General features: G+C 48.6%; 1 protein-coding gene across 6 annotated transcripts in view; it reads left to right on the top strand.

The window, feature by feature from the left end:
- Rab11fip3 (RAB11 family interacting protein 3 (class II)) overlaps positions 1 to 23,711 on the top strand; it is an 81,042-nt gene that overhangs the window by 49,743 nt on the left and 7,588 nt on the right. For 2 of the 6 annotated variants that reach the window (NM_001162868.2, NM_153140.2), the window contains 5 exons: positions 4,180 to 4,391; positions 6,418 to 6,561; positions 11,445 to 11,480; positions 15,691 to 15,784; positions 22,303 to 22,406. In NM_001162868.2, the coding sequence (NP_001156340.1) occupies positions 4,180 to 4,391; positions 6,418 to 6,561; positions 11,445 to 11,480; positions 15,691 to 15,784; positions 22,303 to 22,406 (590 nt within the window). Of the gene's footprint in view, positions 1 to 4,179; positions 4,392 to 6,417; positions 6,562 to 8,203; positions 8,339 to 11,444; positions 11,481 to 15,690; positions 15,785 to 16,278; positions 16,357 to 16,511; positions 17,952 to 22,302; positions 22,407 to 23,711 lie in introns of those variants that run through there. The other 4 variants (XM_011246362.3, NM_001162869.2, XM_006524023.3 and 1 more) reach the window with 4 other exon arrangements.

Genomic DNA, 23,711 nt, shown 5'->3' with positions numbered 1-23,711 from the left:
AAGGGAGGGGCAAGGTACCCATTCTACAGCCCAGTTGTGGAGGTCACAGCTTTTGTGAGTCCTTTCTCTTCTTCTGCCATCTGGGTCCTGGGGACCAGACTCCAATAAGAAGTCTTGATTGATGGGAAGAGCTTTTACAGGACGAACCGTCTGGGTTTCTGTTTTGAGACAGCATCTTACTCTGTAGTCTTGTCTGGTGCCTGAACTCAGACCTGCCTGTCTGCCTCGCCAGTGTGGGACTAAAAGTGTGCACTACCATACTCAGGTTATCTGAGCCATTTTGTTGGCTCTGGGTTTTTGGGTTGTTTTTTGTTTTGGTTTTTTCGAGACAGGGTTTCTCTGTAGCCTTGGCTGTCTTGGAATGGCTCTGGGTTTTTGTTGTTGACATTATTTTTTTGTTTTTGGAGACAGCGTTTCTTTGTGTAGCCATGGCTGTCCTAGAACTCCTCACTGTGTAGATCAGGCTGGCCTGGAACTCACAGATCCTCCTGCCTCTGCCTCCTGAGTGCTGGGATTAAAGGTGTGCGACACCATTGCCTGTTGACATTTTTATTTTTTAGTTGGATTCATACAGTATATTCTGATTCTGGTTTTTCCTCCCCTGTCTCCTCACAGATTCTCTCCACCTCCTTACCAACCCAGCTTCATGCCTTCTCTTTGTCTCTCTCTTGTTTTAGAAAAACTAATTAAAAAATAAAAATATGAAAAAAGCCCAAGAAATACACACACACACACACACACACACACACACACACACACACACACACACAGACAAAATATAATCCATAAAAACACAAAATCAGAAGCCATAATATACAAGCAGAAGCCCAGTAAGATAAAACAAAACAAAACATACAACCAGAAACTATATGAGGAAAAAAAAAATCTACAAAAATCCCCACTGTGGGTTGGCTTTTTAAAAAGCTGCCTCAAATTGGAGGTAGTCATGCACAGCAGTATAGAGGAAGCAAGCAGATCTCTGTGAGTTGGAGGCCAGCCTGGTCTACAAAGTAAGTTCCAGGACAGCCAGGGCTACAGAGAGAAACCCTGTCTCAAAAAACCAAAACAAACAAAAGAGCTTCCTGAAGCTGGAGCAATGGCACAGCGGTTAGGAGCACTTGTTGCTGTTGCAGAGGGTCTGGGTTCAATTCCCCACACTCACATTGGGAGTTCTACCCATCTACAAACCCAGCTCTGGGAGAACCAGCCAGCATGCTTGTTGTGCACATGCATAGGTGAAGGCAAAACATTTATCCACAAAAGACAAAAGTGCGAGTCTAAAATTTTTAAGAGCTCCCTCAAGGTTCACATTCTACTATAAGCAACAAGCTGCTCCGAGGTCTTTGGAAGGTCCTGCCAGGGTAGTGCCGGGGCCTCGTCCAGCTCACAGGTTGGGGCACATGGGTTTTGCATGTCCCTGTACTGTGAGGTCCACACCTTGGTGCTGGGCAGGAACTCTTATGGGGCCATGCTTGTGGATCAGGGGCAGCATTCTACAATAGTCTTGTACAAGTTTTTGCTTACTACTAAAGTACCATGTCTAATCTTTGTTTGCTTGTTTGTTTGTCTGTTTGTTTAGTGTCTGGGTAACTGACTAGGGGCCTCCCCTCATGGACCACCAGGAACTTATGATAGGTCTTGTGTCCAGTCTGTCCACCATCTCCTGTGATGCCAGGCCATTGACAGATGCTGGTGCCTGTCTGCTGTTCGAGCCTCTCTGAACTGGCTCCTGCAGGTTTGAGTTCTGGCCTGCCTCATACTGGAGAGAGCAGCTTAGGTGCATGGGCAAAACAGAACTGGACCGTAGAGGTCACTTTCTTGTAAACACAGGGTCTCACTATATCACCTTGGCAGCATGGAGCTAATTATGTAGTCCAGGCTGAACGTGAAGTCAGAGACACTGCCTGTCTGTGTCTCCCCAGTGCTAGAATTAAATGTGTGTACCACCATTGACTGGCTTCAGTTAGATTTTAGCTTGGCAGCTGCTTTCTACACATTACTTAATATTGGTAGATTTGTATCCTTCAGAGTCAGAGGTACTCTGCAGTCTTGTTTCTTGCCTTGCTCTGAGAAGGAATGATGAAGATGACCCACATATCCACTGGAATCCTCACAGTGAGTATTTATAGCTCCCTTTGCAGCTGAAGCTCCAGATTTGAGTCATGTGTCTGAGGTCACATGCCGTTCGTGGTGGTCAAGATTAGCACTGGCTTCTCGTCAGCCGAGAGGGCCAGGACTTCCAGGAGGTTTGCAGGCTCAGGTGGACGCTGTTGGCCTCACACTCCTTGGAACACTAGACCTTGGGGACAAAGGGCATCTTTTTCCTGCTAGAACTGCAAGTTTTCTGAAATAATGTTTACAATTGTTAACCTCAGAATCTTCTGAATATGAAGTGACAGACTTACCCTAATTTTCAACTTCATTGTAATTAAAATTGAAATTATAAGTAGAAACCACCATATTTCATCCTTTTTTACTTTTAAGCTCCTTAGTATTATTTAAATTCTGACTGCCTGTCATAAGATGGGCCCTGAGCTGGGTTCTGTGCCTGAAAGGGGGAAAACAGAGATATGTTTGGGAAAACAGACATTGAAGTATAAAAGTTGGCTAGATGACTCATTAATACACATACAGAGAAACCCTATCTCAAAACAAAACAAAATAAAATAAAACAAAAACAAATAAAAAGCAGCAGTAGTCTAAACATCTTAATTTGATCTTCATTGGAGTTTGTTTGTTTATATATTTGGAGTTTTGAGCGTTTCTCTGTGTAGCCCTGGCTGTCCTGGAACTCTAAACCAGGGTGGACTATGTAGATCTGCCTGCCTTTGCCTCCTCAGAACTGGAATTAAAGGTGTGCCCCACCACCATCCAGCACATTTTTATGTTACTAATTTTAAATGCGTTTATGGTGGGGGCGTGCCACAATGCATGGGTGTAGGTCGGGAACAATTGGTGGGAGTCAGTTTTCCTTCTACCATGTGTGTCTTGGGGGTTGAACTCAGATCATCAGCTTTGGTGGCTGGTGCCTTTCCTCACTGAGCCATCCATCTTGCCAGCTGGCAAGTATTAATTTTAAATGGCATAATCTTACACTGTTGTATGTTAATTCCTTGACTATAAGTGACATGCCAGAAGCCACAAAACAAGTAGTTCTGCTGGGAGCATCTGTGACTCTGGGATGCTTTGTATCTTTAGATGTGTGATGATTCAAATGATTGCAGAATGACTACACTTCTGGTTTTTGAGACAAGATTTTTCCATTAAGCCCAGGCTGGCCTTGAACTCACGGTCTTCCTGCCCTATCTTCTGCAGGTCAGGAGTACAGGATGGCTCCATTGTGCCCACCTATATGTACAGAAGGTGCAGCTTCACACAGGGCGTCAGAGAGGCCCTGGGTGTAGTCTGCTCACACGCGCACACACACAGAGCCAAGTCTGATTCATAAGCCAGTGTTGATGTTTAGGGATGTGGTTATTGTTTGTTTGTTATTAGATATTTTCTTTATTTACATTTCAAATGTTATCCCCTTTCCTAGTTTCCCCTCCGAAAATCCCTATCCCCTCCCCCCTTCCCCCTGCTCACCAACCCACCCACTCCCGCTTCCTGGCCCTGGCATTCCCCTATACTGGGGCATAGAACCTTCACAGAACCAAAGGCCTCTCCTCCCTTTGATGACCAACTAGGCTATCCTCTGCTACATATGCAACTAGACCCACGAGTTCCACCATGTGTTTTCTTTGGTTGGTGGTTTAGTTCCTGGGAGCTCTGGGGGGTACTGGTTAGTTTATATTGATGATCCTCCTATGGGGCTGCAAACCCCTTCAGCTCCTTGGGTTCTTTCTGTAGCTCCTTCATTGGGGACCCTGTGCTCCGTCTAATGGATGACTGTGAGCATCCACTTCTGTATTAGTCAGGCATTGGCAGAGCCTTTCAGGAGATAGCTATATCAGGCTCCTGTCAGCAAGCTTATGTTGGCATCTGCAATAGTGTCTGGGTTTGGTGGTTGTTTATGGGATGGATCCCCAGGTGGGGCAGTTTCTGGATGGTCCTTCCTTCAGTCTCTGCTCCGAACTTTGTCTCCATAACTCCTTCGAGATTATTATTTTTGTTGGTTCCATATCCTCTCTGCCATGTGGCCTCCATAGCTGCCTACTGACTGTCCATTCTCTCTCCTAGGCCAACGAGGTGACAGACAGTGCATATATGGGGTCTGAGAGCACCTACAGTGAGTGTGAGACCTTCACAGATGAGGACACCAGCACCCTGGTGCACCCCGAGCTGCAGCCTGAAGGGGACGTGGACAGTGCTGGTGGCTCAGGGGTGCCCTCTGAGTGCCTGGACACCATGGAGGAGCCTGACCATGGTGCATTGCTGCTGCTCCCAGGCAGGTCTGTGCTTAGGCTCGTGTGTAGGTGTTTGTGTGTGCGCGTGTCCCTTGGAGTCCCCATTCTGTGCTGTCTGAGCCATATACAGCATCCTGCTGGCTTGTGGAGCTGCACCTGTGTGCTTTCATCCAGCTGACATCCACTCTCTGGATTTAAGGTCTCAATGACTGGCTGTAGAGACAAATTATAAGAGATAAACCTTAACTTAGTTTTCTGACATTTGTAAATACAGTTGTTTTTTTTTGTTTTTGTTTTTTTTTTTTACAGAAATAGGGTCTCAAATATCCTAGGCTGGCCTTGAACTTGCTCTGTGTTCAAGGATGATACTGTGTGTCTGATCTCTTCTGAGGGATGGAATTATAGGTGCGCACCACGATGACCAGTTTTATGCGGTATTGGGGTTCAAATTCAAGTCTTGGTGTGTGCTCCACAAGCACTTGTGGGTACTTGAGTACATGCATGCATGCGTGTATGAACTCACGTTAGTATGTGCATATGAGTACAGGTAAGCTTGTAAAGGCTTACAAAGACTACAGGATCTCCGGACCCAGAGTATAGACATTGTGAGCTGCCGTGTGGGCCCTCCAGAATTGCAGTCAGTATTCTGGCTATCTCTCCGGCCCCAGAAGCTAATGCTCATATTCAGAAGCACTCTGAACAACTGAGCTATGTTCCCAACCCTTAGCACAATTAAAATACGACGACTACTACTACGACTACTACTACTACTACTGTTATTTATTTTGAGACAGGGCGGTTTCTCTTTGTAGCCCTAGCTATCCTGGATCTCGCTCTGTAAATCAAAATCAGGCTGACCTTGAACTCAGGGATCTGCCTGCATCTCTCTCCCAAGTGCTGGGATTAAATTTGTACATCACTACCACAGGACAAAAGTCATTTTTTTTTAAACAGGGTCTCACTATGTGTCTCAGGCTGTCATGAAATTCACTATTCACTAGACCGGCTTTGGACTCACAGAGATCTGCTTGCCTTTGCCTCCCAAATGCTGGAATTAAAGGAATGCGCCACCATGACTGAACCATTACCACAGTCTTCAGGTCAGAGCTGGAGGACGTAATATTCATATCTTTGTGACTCCACATCGATCACATACGGACATAATAAATAATAAATAAAAATATCATTTAAAAATTGACAGGTATGGTGGTATACATGCTTAATTCCAGCACGGACGTGTAGAGGCATGGAGATCTTCGTGAGTTTGAGGCAAGCCTGGGTTACCTCTTGAGTTGCGGGCTACCCAAGAGCTATATAGTGAGACCCTGTCTCAAAACAACAATAATAATAACAAACACTTTAAAAGGTTGACTGCTCAGTGTGTACAAGTCCTAGGTTCTAGCCCCAGTACTACAAAAAAAGTTACTGAAAGACGTAATTGTTTATCTGTTAAATTTTTTGTTTTATATTTTCTGTTTGTTTTGTTTTTGAAGACAAGATTTCTCGGCGTAGCCCTGGCTGTCCTGGAACTCACTCTCTAGACTAGGCTGGCCTCGAACTCACAGAGATCTACCTGCCTCTGCCTCCCAAGTGCTGGTATTAAAGGCATGCACCACCATCACCCAGTGCAAGTTGTTCTATTTCTTTAGACCTTAGTAGATCCAGGAAGGGAGTACACAGGTAAGAAGGACAGCTGTGACAGCACGGGATCCTACACTTTTACTGATGTCCAGCTGCTAAGACTGGCCACGTGTGTGAGCTTCATGGGTGTCAAACTGAAAGCCACAACCCTGTTGGAGTACTGTGGTTTGAACCAAAAGGGCTGACTCTACTGACAGCTCTTAGCATGGTCTGTCACCTTATTGTCTCCCTTATACCCCTTTGAAGTGATGGCTTACGTAGCAGCTCACTTCTTGGAAATGGGTCTCACCTGTTTCTGCTTCTGTTCTGTTTTAGCAGTGTGGCTCCTGCAGTGATGGAGCTCAGACCTGTGGCTTGTCGAATAGTACGCATCTCATCAGGTGCCTGGGTGCCTGTGGCCGTGACTCAGAATTGCTTCTGTCTTTTGTAGATCCCGCCCCCACAGCCAAGCTGTCGTCATGGTGATTGGCAGTGAGGAACATTTTGAAGATTATGGTGAGGGCAATGAGGCAGAACTATCCCCGGAGACCCTCTGCGATGGGGACGGCGAGGACCCTGCTTTTCTCACCCCCAGGTGACACCTTGCACTGTCATGATCTACTCCCTCTCTACACCTAGTGCTGGGGAAGCCCCTCTGTTGGGCCTTGCTGGTCAGGAGGCTTGCTTTGTCTGTGTAGCTAAAACCACACAGACAAGTTCTGAGCCTGTCTCAGAGTGAAGTCTAGCTGAGATCCTCTTGTCTGTCACTGATTACTCTATGGCCTGTGGCTGGTTTTGAGGGACACTATAGAATCATAAGCCAGCGGGCTGGTGAGATGGCTCAGTGGGTAAGAGCACCCGACTGCTCTTCCAAAGGTCCAGAGTTCAAATCCCAGCAACCACATGGTGGCTCACAACCATCCGTAACGAGATCTGACTCCCTCTTCTGGAATGTCTGAAGACAGCTACAATGTACTTACATATAATAAATAAATTTAAAAAAAAAAAAAAAAAAAGAATCATAAGCCAGGCCATATGTGCTAATATTGGCCAAGTTTTCTGAAAAGTTCTCAGCTATGATATCGAGTAGGCATGATGAAGATGCTCACTCTCTTTAAGTTGTGCCTCAGGACATTGACTTGTGTGCTCACTAGACCCTGCCTGGCTTGTCTGAAGGCCCAGGTAGTCCCTCCTGAGCTTTCCATCTAAGGAAACCACTGCCTCTCAGTGGGGCCTGGACCTGTCTGGACAGCTCTTCCATATTGCCAACATCTCCTGTTTGCTTTCATGTTCCTGAATTTTGTGATGCTTTTGTGTCTACTTCAGCTCGGTTACCATGACAGCACAGACATGTGGAACCAGTGCTAGGAGGGCTACCTGTAAGCTTCACCTGGGCCTCCTGCTCATATACCACCTCAAAGGTGCACTGGCTGTGAAGTGGGATCTCTGAGTGCGTCCTGGGCACTCAGTCCTCCTTCGAGGAGTCCTAGGGACTTTGAGTTGAAGTAGTGGACTTATTCCAGAATTTGGCATTTGTGCATCCATGTGGCAGTCTCTCCTGTTTGTGAAGTTTGCCCCATCTCCTGCCTGGTGTTTTTAATCTAAATTGTAATTTCCACACTACATTTTATATATTCCTTTCTTTCGGAAGTTCTTCAATTGAACTTCCAGATCAGCTTCCCATGGCCTGTGGGTCCTACCCTAGGGATGAGGTTGCCCAGAACAGATGCATCATGATAGTGCACTAAGAGCTTGTTGAATTGGAATCATGGGAGTTGAGCCCCAGCATCCCCACAAGGTTGACAGAATCCCAAGTTAGCACGGATCTCAAAAGCACAAGTCTGCCAATGCACCTTTCGTTTGTTTGTTTGAGACAGTAATATCATCTCAAAATGACAGAAACCCAGCAAATAAACTCCCCTGGAGGCACACTTTGATGTCACATTCAGGTGACTTCCACAGGGGATAAGGATACATTGCCCACTATTAAGTGGGGTTCTGTGTTATAGCTCTCACTGGCCAGCAGGGGGCATGTGTCTAGCTGGTGGGTGTCCAGGCTCCCCAGGGTGGTGTAAGGCGGGGCTCATGGTAGTTGCAAGAGCACAGCCAGCACCTCGGACAGTTCATTCCCTTCCCCTGCGTCTGACTTGTGCAGTTAACACCTCCTCCCTGTGCCTGGCAAAGATAACCTAAGCGGGCCTCCTCTCTCTCTCCTGACTGACCCTCTGTCTTTCTAGCTCCAACCCTCTTGCCTCAAAGCTGTGCGACGTCCTCACTGACGAGGCCTTTGAGTTTTACTGTAGCCAGTGCCATAAACAGATCAACCGCCTTGAGGATCTGTCTGCCCGCCTGACTGATCTTGAGATGAATAGGTAACGAGGACCTGGTGTTACCTGTGCTGCCGGAGACTCCCGCTGCAGTGCTGCCCTCTGCTGGGTGCTGTCCGCGGTGCTCCTGCTCTGGTCACCTCTTCTAGCCAGGCACTCTGACATTGGGACTCTCCTGCGGCCCAGCTGTCCCTGCATGCCTTGATCTCGCTAGCTGCCTATGTCCTGTCTCCTTTATGGAGGTGGCTACCTTGTTGGCTGCTGTCCTTGTTGGAGAAAACAATCTAACACGTGAAAGAGGATACTCCAGCACTTTATAAAAATGAGGCACAGGAACCAGAGTAGGGAATTTAAAGATGGGTTTTTGAAATCAAATTTGTTGCTGGGAGGTGGTAGCACACACTTTTAATCCAGCAGAGACAGGCAGATCTCTGAGTTTGAGGCCAGACTGGTCTGTAGAGCGAGCTCCAGGACAGCCAGGGCTACACAGAGAAATCCTGTCTTGAAAAAGTAGGACAAGCCAGGCACGGTGGCGCACACCTTTAATCCCAGCACTCTGGAGGCAGAGGCAGGCGGATTTCTGAGTTCAAGGCCAGCCTGATCTACAGAGTGAGTTCCAGGAGAGTCAGGGTTATACAGAGAAACCCTGCCTCAAAAAAAAAAAAAAAAAAGAAAAAAAGAAAAAGAAAAATCAGGACAAAATTCATGAATAGTTTGTTTCCTGGAATGTTAGTCGTGCTCACCTGTGCTCTGGGGGCCTCGAGTTTGTAGGCAGGGTTGAATTCAGAGGACTTAGCATTACCACTTTACACCTCACGCCTGCTGCTCCTCTGCCTGTGCATCTCTTATCTCTGCCCTTTGTCCCACTGTCTCTGTGACCAGGCCCAACAGAACCAGCATTGCAGCTAAGTTTCCTTGCTGGCTATTTGCAACTTCACATACTCATAGGAAACATCTTTGGGTTCTTTGTTCACCTCAACATTCGCCAGATGCCATTGGCTTGGTGTGAAGAGGGACACGCCCCTGGCTGGGGGACTTTTAGGAGAAGGGTCTGGAGAAGATTAGGCGGTATGTGACGCTACCAATAGCATCTCCTGCTAGGCTTAGGTGGCGAGTGGCCACACAGGCTCCTGTCGGGCAGCACTGTTACTGCAGGAAGGCAGAGCATCTCGGGAGTGGAACACACTTGGAGGTCTGTGAGCGGCTGCCCCTTGCCTGCCCCGCCATTGCAGGACTGGATCTACACCTCCGTCCTGTTCCAGACCCTGTGCCATAACCCGTCGTGGTACCTGTGACTTAGCTTTTTCCCTGTGTTCTGTGCAGCATCACAAAGCTGGAGGCCTTTAACCAATATCCAGTGAAGTAGGATCTTGGCCAGTTGGGAAGGATCAGAGGGAGCCTGCTGGGGTCCTGGCCACGAATCCAGTAGTATCCTTTGAGGGCATGTTTTGGCAAGACTTGAAAATAAAAATCCGGTCTCTGGTGATTCCAGAAACCCGTCCAGTTCCCAGTATAGGGCACACAGGCTTTCCCCTGCCATGCATTCAGTGCTAGGAAGGAGCCAGCTGTGTTCTTCCTGCTGGTGAGCCATCCTGCTATTGATGAGTGAGTGGCTTTGAGTTACAGATATGTTGTAAAGGAAGATCCGTATGTTGCCTCAGTCACTGAAGACGTTTCCAGTGCTGAAAACCTGCCTGGAAGATGATGGTGATCATGCCAGTTAGGCCTCTTGGGGCAGTGTCAGACTAGTATGTGACTCAACATGACCAGTGGGACCTCTCCCGGGTAAAGGCTCTGCAGGTGTAGAGAGACTTTCCTGTTAGTTAGGACACAGATGATACTAGTACCTGAATACTAGCGAAAGAGCTGAGTCATGCCTCCTGGCCATCCTGGATTGCCTCGGGATAAACTTCATGACCTCACCATAGAACAGGGAGGGCCGCGAAGTGCTCTTGTAGCTACTGTGTTCTTTAGGTACCTGGGAGCATCAGTCAAAACAATCCATTTTATAGAAACCAAGCAGTCTGACTTACTCAGAGGTATATTTTGAAAATTGTAAACTGTTGCGGGATTTAGTGGTCCAGAGCCTGATAGTTACACAGAGCAATCTGCTCTAATTGTTCAAGGAGTGTCCGTGATTGTAAGACATCAGCACATTTGTACACTGCTAGTCAGGAGTCCAGTCAGGAGAGGGAGCCAAACAGTAGCTGCTCAGGAACTGCGCAGTGAGAGTGAATGCACAGGTGCCCACCCGTGCATTGTCAAGGATCCTGAGGAGCAGGAATAGCAAACAGCATCCAAGAGATCCAAATCCCACTACCACCCTTCCCTCAGCAGTCTACAGCCCTGTCGAAATGGCACAGCTCAGCCCTCTGTAGGCTACATGCTATCAGCATTGTCTCTCCAGTGCCCTCTAGTGGCACAATGTAGCATCACAAATGAAAATGGATCCCAGCAGTGTATGTCCCAGAGCCACCACAAAGGATGATTCTGAACCCAGCTGCAGTGATAAAGGGGTGGCTTGTGCAGCACGCACCGCTCCAGGTAGATTGCCTGCCTGGCCCTTGAAAGAAGAGGAAGCCGTGAGCTGAAACAGGTGGTTCTTGTGCCTGAACACACGGCCACAGCTTCAGAAGGGAGGCCATGCTCTGACTGGCTCAGAAGAGGCATGTTCAGCCTGTTCTTGCTGCCATAGGTGTTACTGCTCTGGGATGGTTTCAGGAAGGGGTTCTAAATCCCCGTCCTACAGATATTTGCAGTGTGAAGTTTCAGGACCCAGGTCAAAACGATTACACACTCTTCTGTCACAGGAGGGCCTGTGTGATAGCCAGTCAATTGAGATAATGGCTTCAGAAGTACTTGGGGACATGACAGTGGCCAATGGCTTAGAGCTAGGTGCAGTCAGCCGGTGGGTTTCAGCATTGGGCTTGGTTTCTTTTGAGGGCTCAGGCTGAGACTTGGTGAGGCCCTTTACAGAGGTGCTGTGCATGTCCTCTGCCTTGCCGAGTGGGTATTGTGTGCATGCGGCTTGCCGGGGGCAAGGGGCTGCATGCCTGGGCCCTGCTATCTCCCCAGCCCAAGCTTCCTGTTTCCTCCTGTCCTTCGGTCTGTTCCCTGACACTATTTTCCTGTTTGTTTGGTTTTTGCACAGCCCAGCCAAGCGGCTCTCCAGCAGGAAGGTGGCAAGGTAGGCAGAGCCTCGATCATTTGCTGAAAATCTTGTGAAATATACTTGTAATCATAGATTCTGAACAACATTTTAGAAAATACTCTCTTCCAGGTGTGGTTTGGGTTTTTTAAATCAAACTTTCAAGTGACATTTCATGGTTTGGGATAGAAAGCAATTGAGGGGAATGGTTGTGGAACAGATTTCTAGGGCTGGGGGTTTGGATCTGGACCTGGGGCTCATAGCAGCTTCTCCTGTTCCCTTGCCCTTACACACTCCCTGTAAGGGCTGGACTGGGCAGCAGTCTCCCTGTGTCTGCTGTTGGAGTCAGCCTCTTAGAACTGGCTCTGTGTGGCCTCCTGCCTAACTGTGATCTTGCCAGCCCAGTAGCTCACATGGAGAGGAGAGAGGGTAAGGAAAAGGTCTTGCTAGAGTCTTGGTTTTTGTTTTTTGGGGGAGGGTTTTTTTTTTTCTTTTGGTGTTTTGTGTGAGTTTTTTTGTTGTTGTTTTGTTTTGTTTGCTTTTGGGGACAGGGTTTCTCTGTGTAGCCCTGCCTGTCTTGGAACTCACTCTGTAGACCAGACTGGCCTGCAGCTCAAGAGATCCACCTGCCTCTGCCTCTCGAGTGCTCTGATTAAAGGTGTGTGCCACCACCTTGTAGCTAGCTCTTGCTAGTCTTAAAGGCCAGCTTTTGACTTTGGAGTTTGGCTGCTGTCATCTTCCTGCTATAGAAGGTGAGTTGTGCTTATGCCTGATAATCGGCTCCCGGCCACTCTTCACTGACATCCTTGTTCGGGGTCTGAGGCTCTGACACCCTTCTTAAGGCCCGGCTCAGGCAGTACTGTGTTTCCTTCTAAGACAAGTTGCTGCTGAGTCCGTGGTCACTACTGTCTTCTGAGTCTATCCAGTCTCCACTGGCCAGCCTTCTCCTGGGGTCATGGGGGAGTATTCCTTCCTGTTTATACAGAGTATCTCCTGGTTTCACAACTAGGGTCCTCCCTACACCTTGTGAATCTGTTTCAGAGATTGAGTCACACAGCTCCCTGCCCCAGCCTTGTCTTTTGTTTTGCATATCTTCCTGTGGCTTCCGGAGCTGGGAGGGCCTGGAGGTGGAACTGAGACCTTGAGTGGGAGTGTCCTTTGCCTGATTTGGGTTAAGGTTATGGTTTTCCTTAGATTTTTCTGGAGTCATTGGTCACAGCCTTTGGTACTAGAGTTGCTACTAAGTCTATCAACTTGTTTCTTTATGGCTTTTCTCTCTCTGGAAGCTTTTAAAATGTTGTCTTGGCTTCAGAAAATCATAATTTTAGCTTGTTTGGTTAGCTACAGACCTATAATCACAACTACTTGGGAGGTTGAGGCAGGAGATTCAACTTAGCTGCTATTTCAAAATTTTACAAAGATTCTGGGAACACAGCTCGGTGATAGAGTGCGCGCCTAACGCGTGGTCCTTGGTTCATCCCCCAAACCGTTCAAAACAAAGAAAAAGGAACGGAAACAAAAGATAATAAATTTCGTGAGACTTTGTTGCGTGGCCTCTTTCTCATAGATCATGAGAAGCATAGCAAAGCTGAGGCGACTGACCTGGCTGCTGCGCTGGCTGCTAGCATCTCTAGTGCAGTTGTCTTGCTGTGTCTATACATCCTCATCCTGGAGCCGTGGCCTCCTGGCAGCTTGGGGTCTGGAAGAAACAAGCAGTATCTACACTTGACCTCCTCTGGTTGTCACCTCTTCAGGAAGGGACTGTGCTGTAGTAATGCCCACGGCCACTCCGCTGAACTTACAGATCGGCAAGGAGTGGCTTGGCCACGCTGCCCCCCTCATCCTGAGAAACAGAGCCCGGAGGAACTGCCACATGAGCTCAGCCTCCCTGAGTTGCTGACAGGGCCAGGGTAGCTGCTGGGTATTGTGTCTAGAGAAAAATCACAAAGAGTCAGAGGAGTCACATGGCCTGAGAAGGGTGGGCAGTGAAGTCGGATCCTTTGAAATAGACTCAGAATTTAGTTTTCTTGTCAGATGTATTTGTTACAACAAAACTCAGCTTTCACGTTCACAGTGAATTTATGAGTAAGGAATCCTTCCCGCAGTGTACCTGCGGAACGTCAGAGCAGATATGCAGACATGATACGTCACTGTGCCCTTAGTTCTTCCCTAGGAGTCTTAGGAAGCACAGAACGGCTGCCTTGTCACTCACACTGCAGAATGGCCAGCCCTTTCTGCATTGAGGTTAAGATGGGTGTTTGCAGTGTCCAGCTGTGGCTCTTGGACCTGTCTGTGTCCATGAAGCTATTCCCTCCCTGTCTATGGAAGTGGACTGGGCCTCTCCTTGAGGCACCTGGCATGGAGTTGGCCCAGTGGCATTTACAGCAGAGACTTATTTCTGCCTCCTGTGGGGCTTCAAGATTCCTGGAACCTCTTGGTGGCCTCAGTCCTGTCTCCTGGGGATTCTTGAGTGGAGTTGGTGAAGGAAGAGCCCCTCTTCTTGCTGGGGATTAAATAAGCCACACTCCCTATGCCAGACAAGCTCAGCGGCAGCAAGAGGTCCACATGCTGGGTCCTTAGGGGCAGCATGTTCTCCTATCCTGAGACAAGCCCAGGCCTTGGCCCTTGCCCAGAGTGTCCTCTGGGGTCTAGGTGGGTAGTCTCCTGTCCTGGGTGTGGCATCAGATTGAGGGCAAGGTCCTGTTTCAGAGCAGTGGCTGACTGAGAACATACTGTTTGGTCAGCACCCCTTTGAGAATCTGAGGATACACAGAGCAGCCTGTAGAAGGAAGCAATTCTCCCAGGGTGCTGCACGGTTTATAATTTCAGAGCACAGAGCTAGCTTCCTTTCCCGGTAAAACATTCGTGAGGGGGGCGGGGGAGGGGGGTGAAGCTCAGTCAGTGAGGAAGGAAACAGCCTCATTCACTAATAAGGCCAAGCGACCACAGCCGAATCCTCAGGCTGTCGACTCCTTCCCCAGCTGTCTATAAAATACCCATGCTGAAACCTCACTGAAACCCCTTACTTGCTTGCAGATTGTCCCCTATTTCATAAGAGAAGGCTCAGTAAGCTTGAATGCTTTATCGGGGTCACGCAGATGCAAGTGTCAGCTTTAGAGCCTGGCCCCAAGTGTGGGACAAACTCAGCTCACAGCTTTGCTGCTGCTTCTGTATCAGAGCCCTGAAGGGCGTGCGAGCTGCTGCTAAGTTAGTCTTACCAGCTAAACAAGTTAGTCTGAGCCATAGGCGAGTGTCCATCTGAGGAATCCCTGTCCCGGCATCTGCACCTGAGGAGTGGCCCCTGCCAAGAGCGCCGAGAGTGGCCCTGGCTGTTACATGAGACTGTGGGGCTACTGTCTGAACCTGGCCGGTCAGCATCCTTGTCCACTGGCACTGGCGCCCTAGAGAACCGTGTACCTGGCTCTTACCTAATTCAACTGGACCTAGGTCTACCTGTGACCCACAATATGACCTGAGTGACTCCTGGGATTCATAGCACCCTCGGGACCCTTAACTGTCAGTACCACAGAGAACACACTAGAAACCCAGTGTCAAGAATGCATGATGGTGCAGACCTTTAATCCCAGCCGAGGCAGGTGGAGCTCTGAATTTGAGGCCAGCCTGGTCTACATGTTGAGTTCCAAACTAACCAGCCAACATCTACAAGGCAAGATGTGTCTCAGATCAGAAACAACAAAATGTCTGTAGCGCTTGCAGAGTGGGACTGCAGCAGGAAGGCAGACTGTAAGTGAAGGTAAAAAGCCCAAGTGCCCTCCCCACAACAGCAGCAGTGCCCCCCCCCCCACAACAGCAGCAGACATTCACACACGGAGGTGTGCTGGACAGGAGGCAGCCCGAGTGAATGCCTGACGGTCCTCTCGTGGGCGGACGCGGTCCTGTTTCATCCCTCGCTGAGGAATGAGGAGCTTTATTGCACTCTGGTCCAAAGTACCCGGTTGGTGCCCTCAGCTGACAGGGAGAGACCTGCTGTCAGACTCCAAAGGGTGCGGGGAGGACCCAGGCTACAGAAGGCAATCTTGGTTCCCGGCTTCTTGGTAAAGGCGTCCGGCCCAGGGACACTCCTTAGTGGTGCTTCGCTCAGGAGAACACTGCCCCCCAGGAGGAGTGAGGGCGTGTGCTCCCTGATGCTGGCCTCTTCCCTTCAGAGGGACTTGGAAGTGCTCTTGTGTGAAGAGCCTGTTGTTTGTATTTTCCCATTCTTCCCTCTGCTGTTGGTTCTTTTGTATAGGTATCTGCACCAGTCGGGGACCCTGACTATGGAGGCCCTGGAGGACCCTCCCCCAGAGCCTGTGGAGTGCCCAGAGGAGGACATTGCAGACAAGGTAGGCGCTGCATGCTGTGGGCTGGGCAGAGGTGTAAGGCAGTAAGACCAGAACGTGATGGGGCTGAGGGCCTGTCTGTCCCGTGTGCTCTGTTAGGTAGTGGGTAGTGCTTGGCAGCACCTGGTCTCTTCTTCACACTTGAGTATTGTCGGGACAGCTCAGCAGTGGTGTCATCTAGCTAATTAGATCCTTTGTTCAGCCCTGGCTCCCTCAAATGCTTGTGTTATAAAAGGGACATTCCATAAGATTTGAGCAGAGCAAGCCATGAGTAGAACTAAACAGGAGCCATACTATTTTATTATGTTCTCTTATTGTGTGTATATGTGTGTGGTTACACTAATGCACACACATTGTGGAAGTTCTAGGAGAAAGAGAGCGAACCATCTCTCCAGACTGTCATTAGTTACTGTGCTCTATCAGGCCGGGAGATATGAGTCATTTCAGGGGTCACCAAGGGCATCTGCCAATTACAGAGCTTACCTTGGCTCTTACAGTTTCAGAGGGCAGAGTCTATGACCACCAACCACCTGCAGCAGTCAGAGACAGCTGGGAGCATGGCAGCAGGCAGACTGGTATGGTACTGGAACAGCAACTGAGAGCTCACATCTTAACCATGAGGCAGAGTGAGCTAACTAGGACTGGGAGGTGAGGGTGGGGTTGAAAACTCAAAGCCTGCCTCTGGTGACACACTTCCTCCAACAAAGCCACACCTCCTCTTCCTTCCCAGGCAGTTCCTTCAGCTCAGGACCCTATAGTTGTGTGGCCATAATGCACCATAATGCACAATGCATGTAGTGCATCTTCAAGCGTCCCAGCATCTTTCACAGTCTCAACATGATTTAAAAGTCCTAAGTCTCTGAGTCTCAAGGTAATCTCTTAATTGTAACTATAAGTAAACTCAAAAAGGAAATTACATGCTTCCAGCATGCAGTACACAGAATATATCCCACTTCAGAAGAGACAGACAGGGGGACAGTGGGGAAATACTGAACCAAGGGAAGACCAAAACCTAGCAGGGCAAAGAATAAAAAAAGAAAAACAGAAAACCTAGCAGGGCAAACTTCAAATCTTGTAGTTCCATGTCTAGTGTCAAAGGGCAGAGGTGGCTCCACCCTCGCAGCTTTGCTGACTGTAACACACTTCTCTCTCCTGGGCTGATCCCACTCCTTGTGTGCAGCTCTTCCTGGCAGACACCTCATGGCTCTGGCATCTCCAGTATCTTGGGGTCTCTAACAAGATCCAGTCTTCACTTTCACAGCTTCTCACAATGGCCTCCCTGAGACACAGGCACACGTGCGCGCGTGGGCACACACACACACACACACACACACACGACACTGTTACTGTGATAAGGCACCATGACCAAAGAAGACAGATAATTACTTGGGATTTACAGCTTCAGAGAGATTGGAGTCCATCACCATCATGGCAGGTAGCGTGGCAGCAGGCAGGCAGGCACAACACTAGAGGAGCAGCTGAGAGCTCACATTGTGAGACACAGCCATGAGGCAGAGAGAACCCTGGGAAGCGTGGGGGCTTTTGAAACCTCAGAGTTGGACTCCAGTGACACACTTCCTCCAGTCCTTCCTAGTTTCAACTGGGAACCAGCTCTAGCTGTCTTAATCAGAGTTTTATAGGGGAAAAGAACTTACAGAATGAATCTATATATTATATATACATTATATGTATGTGTACAGAGAGAAACAGACACAGATAGAGAGACAGACAGACAGACAAAGAGACAGACAGAGAGAGATGGGGATTCATTAGAACAGTTTACAGGCTGTGGTCCAGCTTATCTAACAATGGCCGTGTACCAATGAAGGCCCAAAGAATCTAGTAGTTGTTTAGTTCACAAGGCTGGATGTTTCATCTGCTCTCTAATATAAGACAGAAGCCTGAAAAAAGTGGGGTCTGATGCCAGTGAAGACTTGCCAGCGAGAGTGAGGGCAAGCAGGCAAAGAGCAAGCTGCCTTCTTCTGTGTCCCCTGTGTAAGTGGCCAGCAGCTGTGGTCCAGTTGAAGGTGGTCTTCCCACCTCAACTTATTTAACTATTAAAGGCTACCCTCAAAACTAAAATATACAGCCCTTGAGAGGCAGAGGGGAGTGGATCTCAGAATTTGAGGCCAGCCTGGTCTACGGATTCCAGAACAGCAAGGCCTACCAAGAATAGCCATGACAATTTCACAACTTGTCAACTTAACAAACAGTCATGCCTCATGCTGTATTTAATTGCCAAATGAAAACAATAACCAGGTAATAATTACACCTAACATCATAAAACAGTCCCACATACAATCCCAAATAGGTTGCAATGTTCCTTGAAAGACATTCTTTTAGTATCTCAAATTTAAGTATGATATCTATTGATATTCTCTTAATTGGTGTGATTTTTTTCGTGACAAAGAAATTGAGGAAAGAAAACTGAAATACCTGTACAAACACATTCACAACAATAGGATAGAAACAGTCTTGTTGGTTGTGACGATCACGTGGCCCTGGCTGGTGTTCATAACTACTTCCCTCTCCTACCCATTCCGCATTCCCTCCACCTTGAGCAAGTACCTCAGCAGTGTTGGGTCATTTCCTGGAGGGATGACCCGTACTGTCATTCCTGAAAGGTCTCTTCCCTCTGCCCTCCTGCCTGGATTAGGTTGTTGTTGTTCCCGAAAGATTTTAATCACAGGGTACGATAGCACCAAGGGTCACCCAAAGACCTCCTTTACTCCACACATAATCTCCTTAGCACCACTGTGGAAAAGCAATCCAATTTCACTTGGAAATCTGGTCAATTGCCACTCCTAACACTGTTCTTCCTATGTCTCAGCCTGCTGTCTTAAAGGCATCAGGGTCTGTTGGAGGCCAGCAGAAACAACTCTAAGACTTCCATTCAGCTTTTCTAACGATAAAGCCCTCACTCCACAGGTCAGGTGACCAACAAGAGTCTTCTAAGTATATCTATCTCAATTATAATAGCTACAGGATGAGTTCAGGGACCTTGCACCCCCAACCAAACTGAAGTCAGACTTCAGCAAAAACTCCATTAATCACCTGACCTCCGTAAGCCCCTTGTCTAAATGGAGGGCCACAATGTTTCTTGAGGATTCCTGGAGTCAGCATCAATTCAGAACCAACAGACCTGGGAAAGTCCGATTTCCCTTCCCCACAGTGTGCCGTTAACCTTATAAAAGGCCACAGCACTGTCCCTGTGAGGACGAACTGTGGAAAGGCCGACAGTAAAATCTCTTAGGTCTTTTATCAAGGTCCTTCCTCAGGGGAACCTGGCCATCCCTTCATTCAAGGGGTTCTGGGTCTGCAGACTGGCTCGAGCCTGGGATTAGGTCACAGGCCCAGATTCCCTTCTGCCATGATCCAGTGGAACCTTTCTTCATTTGTTTTAGGATGTTTCTGCTTACACATATCAAACAAAAATGCAGTAGGCTTCTTATCTATGTCATACCTGGAGACACCATGATTGATTAGCCAGTACCAAGGTTCATAGGAGTCATGCCACCATCAGATTCACTTTGCCTGTGGTGCCCATTACCTTTGGCAATCACCTTTGTAAATCACCTTTGGCAGTCAGTGGTGCCACCTGGCCCCTGTGGTTTCTGGGCCCGGTTGAACCCGTTGTATTTAATCTTCTAGACTAAGGCCTGCAGAGCTCTTCAGGTATGCCGGGGACCCTCTCAGTGTTTTTTGTCTTATACTATTAGTGAAGGGTGAGTCTTAGTGGGCCTTCCCCTTGTGGAGGATTAGGTTTTCAGCGTACACACTCTAGCATTGCAACTTCCTTGAGCCTTACAATCCTTCATCCACACGAAGCAAGGGATTCGTGGCATCTGCAGCTCCGTTTCAGGAGGCCATCTCCTGAGCCATGCTTCAGCCACCACTCAGACTTCCGACAACTTTTGGTTTGGTTTGGTTTTTGTTGTTTTCTGTTTTTCAAGAGAGGATTTCTCGAACCCAGATGCCCCTCAACAGAGGAATGGATACAGAAAATGTGGTACATTTACACAATGGAATACTACTCAGCTATTTAAAAAAATGAATTTATGAAATTCCTAGGCAAATGGATGGACCTGGAGGGTATCATCCTGAGTGAAGTAACCCAATCACAAAGGAACTCGCACAATATGTACTCACTGATAAGTGGATATTAGCCCAGAAACTTAGGATACCCAAGATATAAGACACAACTTGCCAAACGCATGAAATTCAAGAAGAACGAACACCAAAGTGTGGACACTTTACCCTTTCTTAGAAATGGGAACAAAACACCCATGGAAGGAGTTACAGAGACAAAATTTGGAGCTGTGACGAAAGGATGGACCATCTAGTGATTGCCATATGCAGGGATCCATCCCATAATCAGCTTCCAAATGCTGACACCATTGCATACACTAACAAGATTTTGCTGAAAGGACCCAGATATAGCTCTCTCTTGTGAGACTATGCCGGGGCCTAGCAAACACAGAAGTGGATGCTCACAGTCAGCTATTGGATGGATCACAGGGCCCCCAATGGAGGAGCTAGAGAAAGTACTCAAGGAGCTAAAGGGATCTGCAACCCTATAGGTGGAACAACATTATGAACTAACCAGTATCCCGGAGCTCTTGTCTTTAGCTGCATATGTATCAAAAGATGGCCTAGTCGGCCATCACTGCAAAGAGAGGCCCATTGGACTTGCAAACTTTATATGCCCCAGTATAGGGGAACGCCAGGGCCAAAAAGGGGGAGTGGGTGGGTAGGGGATTGGGGGGGTGGGTATGGGGGACCTTTGGGATAGCATTGAAAATGTAAACGAGGAAAATACCTAATAATAATAAAAAAAAGAGAGAGAGAGAGAGGATTTCTCTGTAGCCTTTGGCTGTTCTGGAACTAGCTCTGTAGACCAGGCTGGCCTCAAATTTATAGAGAGCTGCCTGCCTCTGTCTCCCAAGTGCTGGGATTGAAGGTGTATACCACTACCCCCTGGCTTTTGACACCTTTCTTTACCTGTGAGAGTTTCCTTAGTAAACCTAGAATCTCCACTCAGAGGGCCCATATCAATAAACTCAGCTTGATCCAGTTTTATGTTCCTTCCACCTTTATCCCACACCCTTAAATCCCACACGTTCCCCAGACTTCTGCTACAGTGAGTTAGCAAACTCATTAAGCTCCTTGGTGCGTCTCCTCATGGACTTTACAAGCTCCCCTCTAGGAGCCTGCTCAGCCTTAAGTCTGGCTCTGGGTCTGGAGGCAGCATTGATCGGCCCTGAAGAGCATCAGTACTGTGTTGTCTGTCATTTCCTCCAGAGACGTCACTGCTGGTTCACAGACAATGGAGGCTTGAGTTCCTCCGTCCAAGGTGGAAAGGTGATGTCTCAGGTGTTGGAATCCATCTTCTGCTGGGTGGGGAGACTCCCTCCTCAGGGGAGGTAAACCCTTGAGAATCTGGGTTCAAAGTTCTCAGCTTCATTAGGGCCCTCCCACTGTTTCCACCCCAAGATACTGGATTCCATTCTTTACCAATTAGTGCTATCACTTCAGCAGCTGGTGCCCTCCTAGGCTGGGGCTCACAGGTGGGGTTGTAGTTAACTCTACATGTAGTCGAGCTGACAACCCAGACTAGCCATCACAACAGCCATGTAAGTACACAAGTCCTTTGGGGCCATTGTCATCTTCAACACCACAGAGAGAGAACTCCACCATGGGCTTGCTTGGTGTATATTGCTGCAGCCTGGCCAAGTGCGGTCATGCCCCTTTGCCAAGGGCCCGTATGAGTCTGGGAAGGGTGGCAGCACCAACCCTACCTGGTTACTCCTGTACCCACCAGGCACCTGTGCCCGGCCTTGCCCTTGCTGGCACCTCACCACCCTCATCTTGCTGCCCACTTGGCTTCCTCTGTATCTCGCCTCACTTCCCTGCCTTTCCTCACGTGACTCACACGAAGGCCTCCCTACAGCCACCTGACGTCCTCTGTACTCGGCCATGCGTTCACCTGTGTCTGCTTGGCTTGCCCTCTCCTGACCTTCCATTTCCCTTGCCTGCCTTGGTGCCTCGTGTTTGGTTTCAGCCAGGCCTCACCTTTGCTGTGTTCCTTTCTGCACAGTATCTTCAGGGCTCCGTGTTCTGAGGCTACATCCTTCCTCTGCTTGTCTCCTGTGGTATCTTCTCTCCTGAAGGAGGAAAAGACTGAGACGTGGCCCTTTCTGTCCCTGCTGTCCCCAGCATCTGGGCCTCCATGAGTTTTGTGTGGCATGAGTCTCACATGTGAACGTTTGTCTGAGTGAACCTCATGGTTCCAAGCACAAGCAACGAGGCCACTAGAGCTTGAATTTCCCAATGTCACCTGCCCTGTTCTGTTGAGTTGACTGTGCCCCTATGATAGCTGCGTGGCTCTGGATTTATGAAATAGTCTCTAAGGATGAGCATAACTCTCAGCAAGTGCATATGGGAATCCCATGCTGCCTCCCTTGCAGGTACAGCGTCTGCCCCTTCCAACTTGTTCCTCAGGCAGTCATCTCTTTACCTAGGTCATCTTCCTAGAGAGACGGGTGTCAGAGCTGGAGAAGGACAGTGCAGCTGCTGGCGAGCAGCATGGCAGGCTGAGGCAAGAAAACCTCCAGCTGGTGCACAGGTGAGTATGGCCTGAGGCCTGGCATCACTCCCACCATACGCATCCTCTGCCCTGTGCAGAGTCCTGCAGAAAACCTGTTCTTACCTGATCCACCCATCCACTCACATGCTGGCTGGGTGCCAGGCATGGCCAGAGGACTATAACTGGTTGAAATGGGCCGGGCGGTGGTGGCACACACCTTTAATCCCAGCACTTGGGAGGCAGAGGCAGGTGGATTTCTGAGTTCGAGGCTAACCTGGTCTTCAAAGTGAGTTCCAGGACAACCAGGGTTACACAGAGAAACCCTGTCTCAAAAAACAAACAAACAAACAAACAAACCAACTGGTTGATCTGAGGCTCTGTAGATGTGTGCCACGATATCACGGACAGAGAAGTGAGCAAGGATTTTACTTACCTGTATGCAAGCAGGAAAGTTCTATTCACTGGGAGCCAGGAGGGAGGCACAGCTCAAATGGAGAGCCGGGCCTGGCGTTTCATAGGTACATTCCAAACACTTGGGAGGTAGAGGTGAGAGAATCATGAGTTCAAGGTTATTCTTGGTTACACAGTGTGTCCAAGACCAAGTTAAGGTATATGAAATGGTGCTAGGGAAATAGGCAAACATGGGGACCTGGGTACAAATCCTACGTAAAATGTTAGGCATGAGGGCACACACTTGTAATCCCAGCATTGGGGGGGGGGGGCAGAGAAGCAGGAGAATCCCTGGGACTTGCTGGTCATCTAGGGTAGCCAGGTCAATGAGCTTCAAAGTACTACTAAAGTACTACTAAAGATGACGCCTGAAGTCCTCTGTCTTCACATGCATGTACCACACACATGGAGAGAGAAGGGGGAGTTGGGGGGGTAGGGAGGAAGGGAGAGAGATGGAGGGAGAGAGAGAGAGAGGAGGGGAAGAGAGGAGGGAGAGAGACAGGGAGAGAGGAGGGAGGGAGGGAGATTTTAAAAGAAGGCATTGGAGAGATAGTTTAGCAGGTAAGAACATTGGCTGCTCTTGCAGAGGATCTGGGTTTGATTCCTGGTACCTCAGCTACATGGCAGCTCACAACTGTCTATAAATCTAGTTCCAGAGAATCCAACACCCTCTTCTGGCCTCCACTGACACTACACACATGGGGTACATAGACAGACAAACAGGCAAAACACCTACACACAGTAAAAAACAAGACTTTCGCCGGGTGTGGTGGCGCGTGCCTTTAATCCCAGCACTTGGGAGGCAGAGGCAGGCAGATTTCTGAGTTCGAGGCCAGCCTGGTCTACAGAGTGAGTTCCAGGACAGCCAGGGCTACACAGAGAAACCCTGTCTCG

Source organism: Mus musculus, chromosome 17, assembly GCF_000001635.26.
Source record: "Mus musculus strain C57BL/6J chromosome 17, GRCm38.p6 C57BL/6J".
Taxonomy (NCBI): domain Eukaryota; kingdom Metazoa; phylum Chordata; class Mammalia; order Rodentia; family Muridae; genus Mus; species Mus musculus.
The sequence above is the reverse complement of the archived record's forward strand: the minus strand, read 5'-3'. Positions and strand labels throughout refer to the sequence as shown.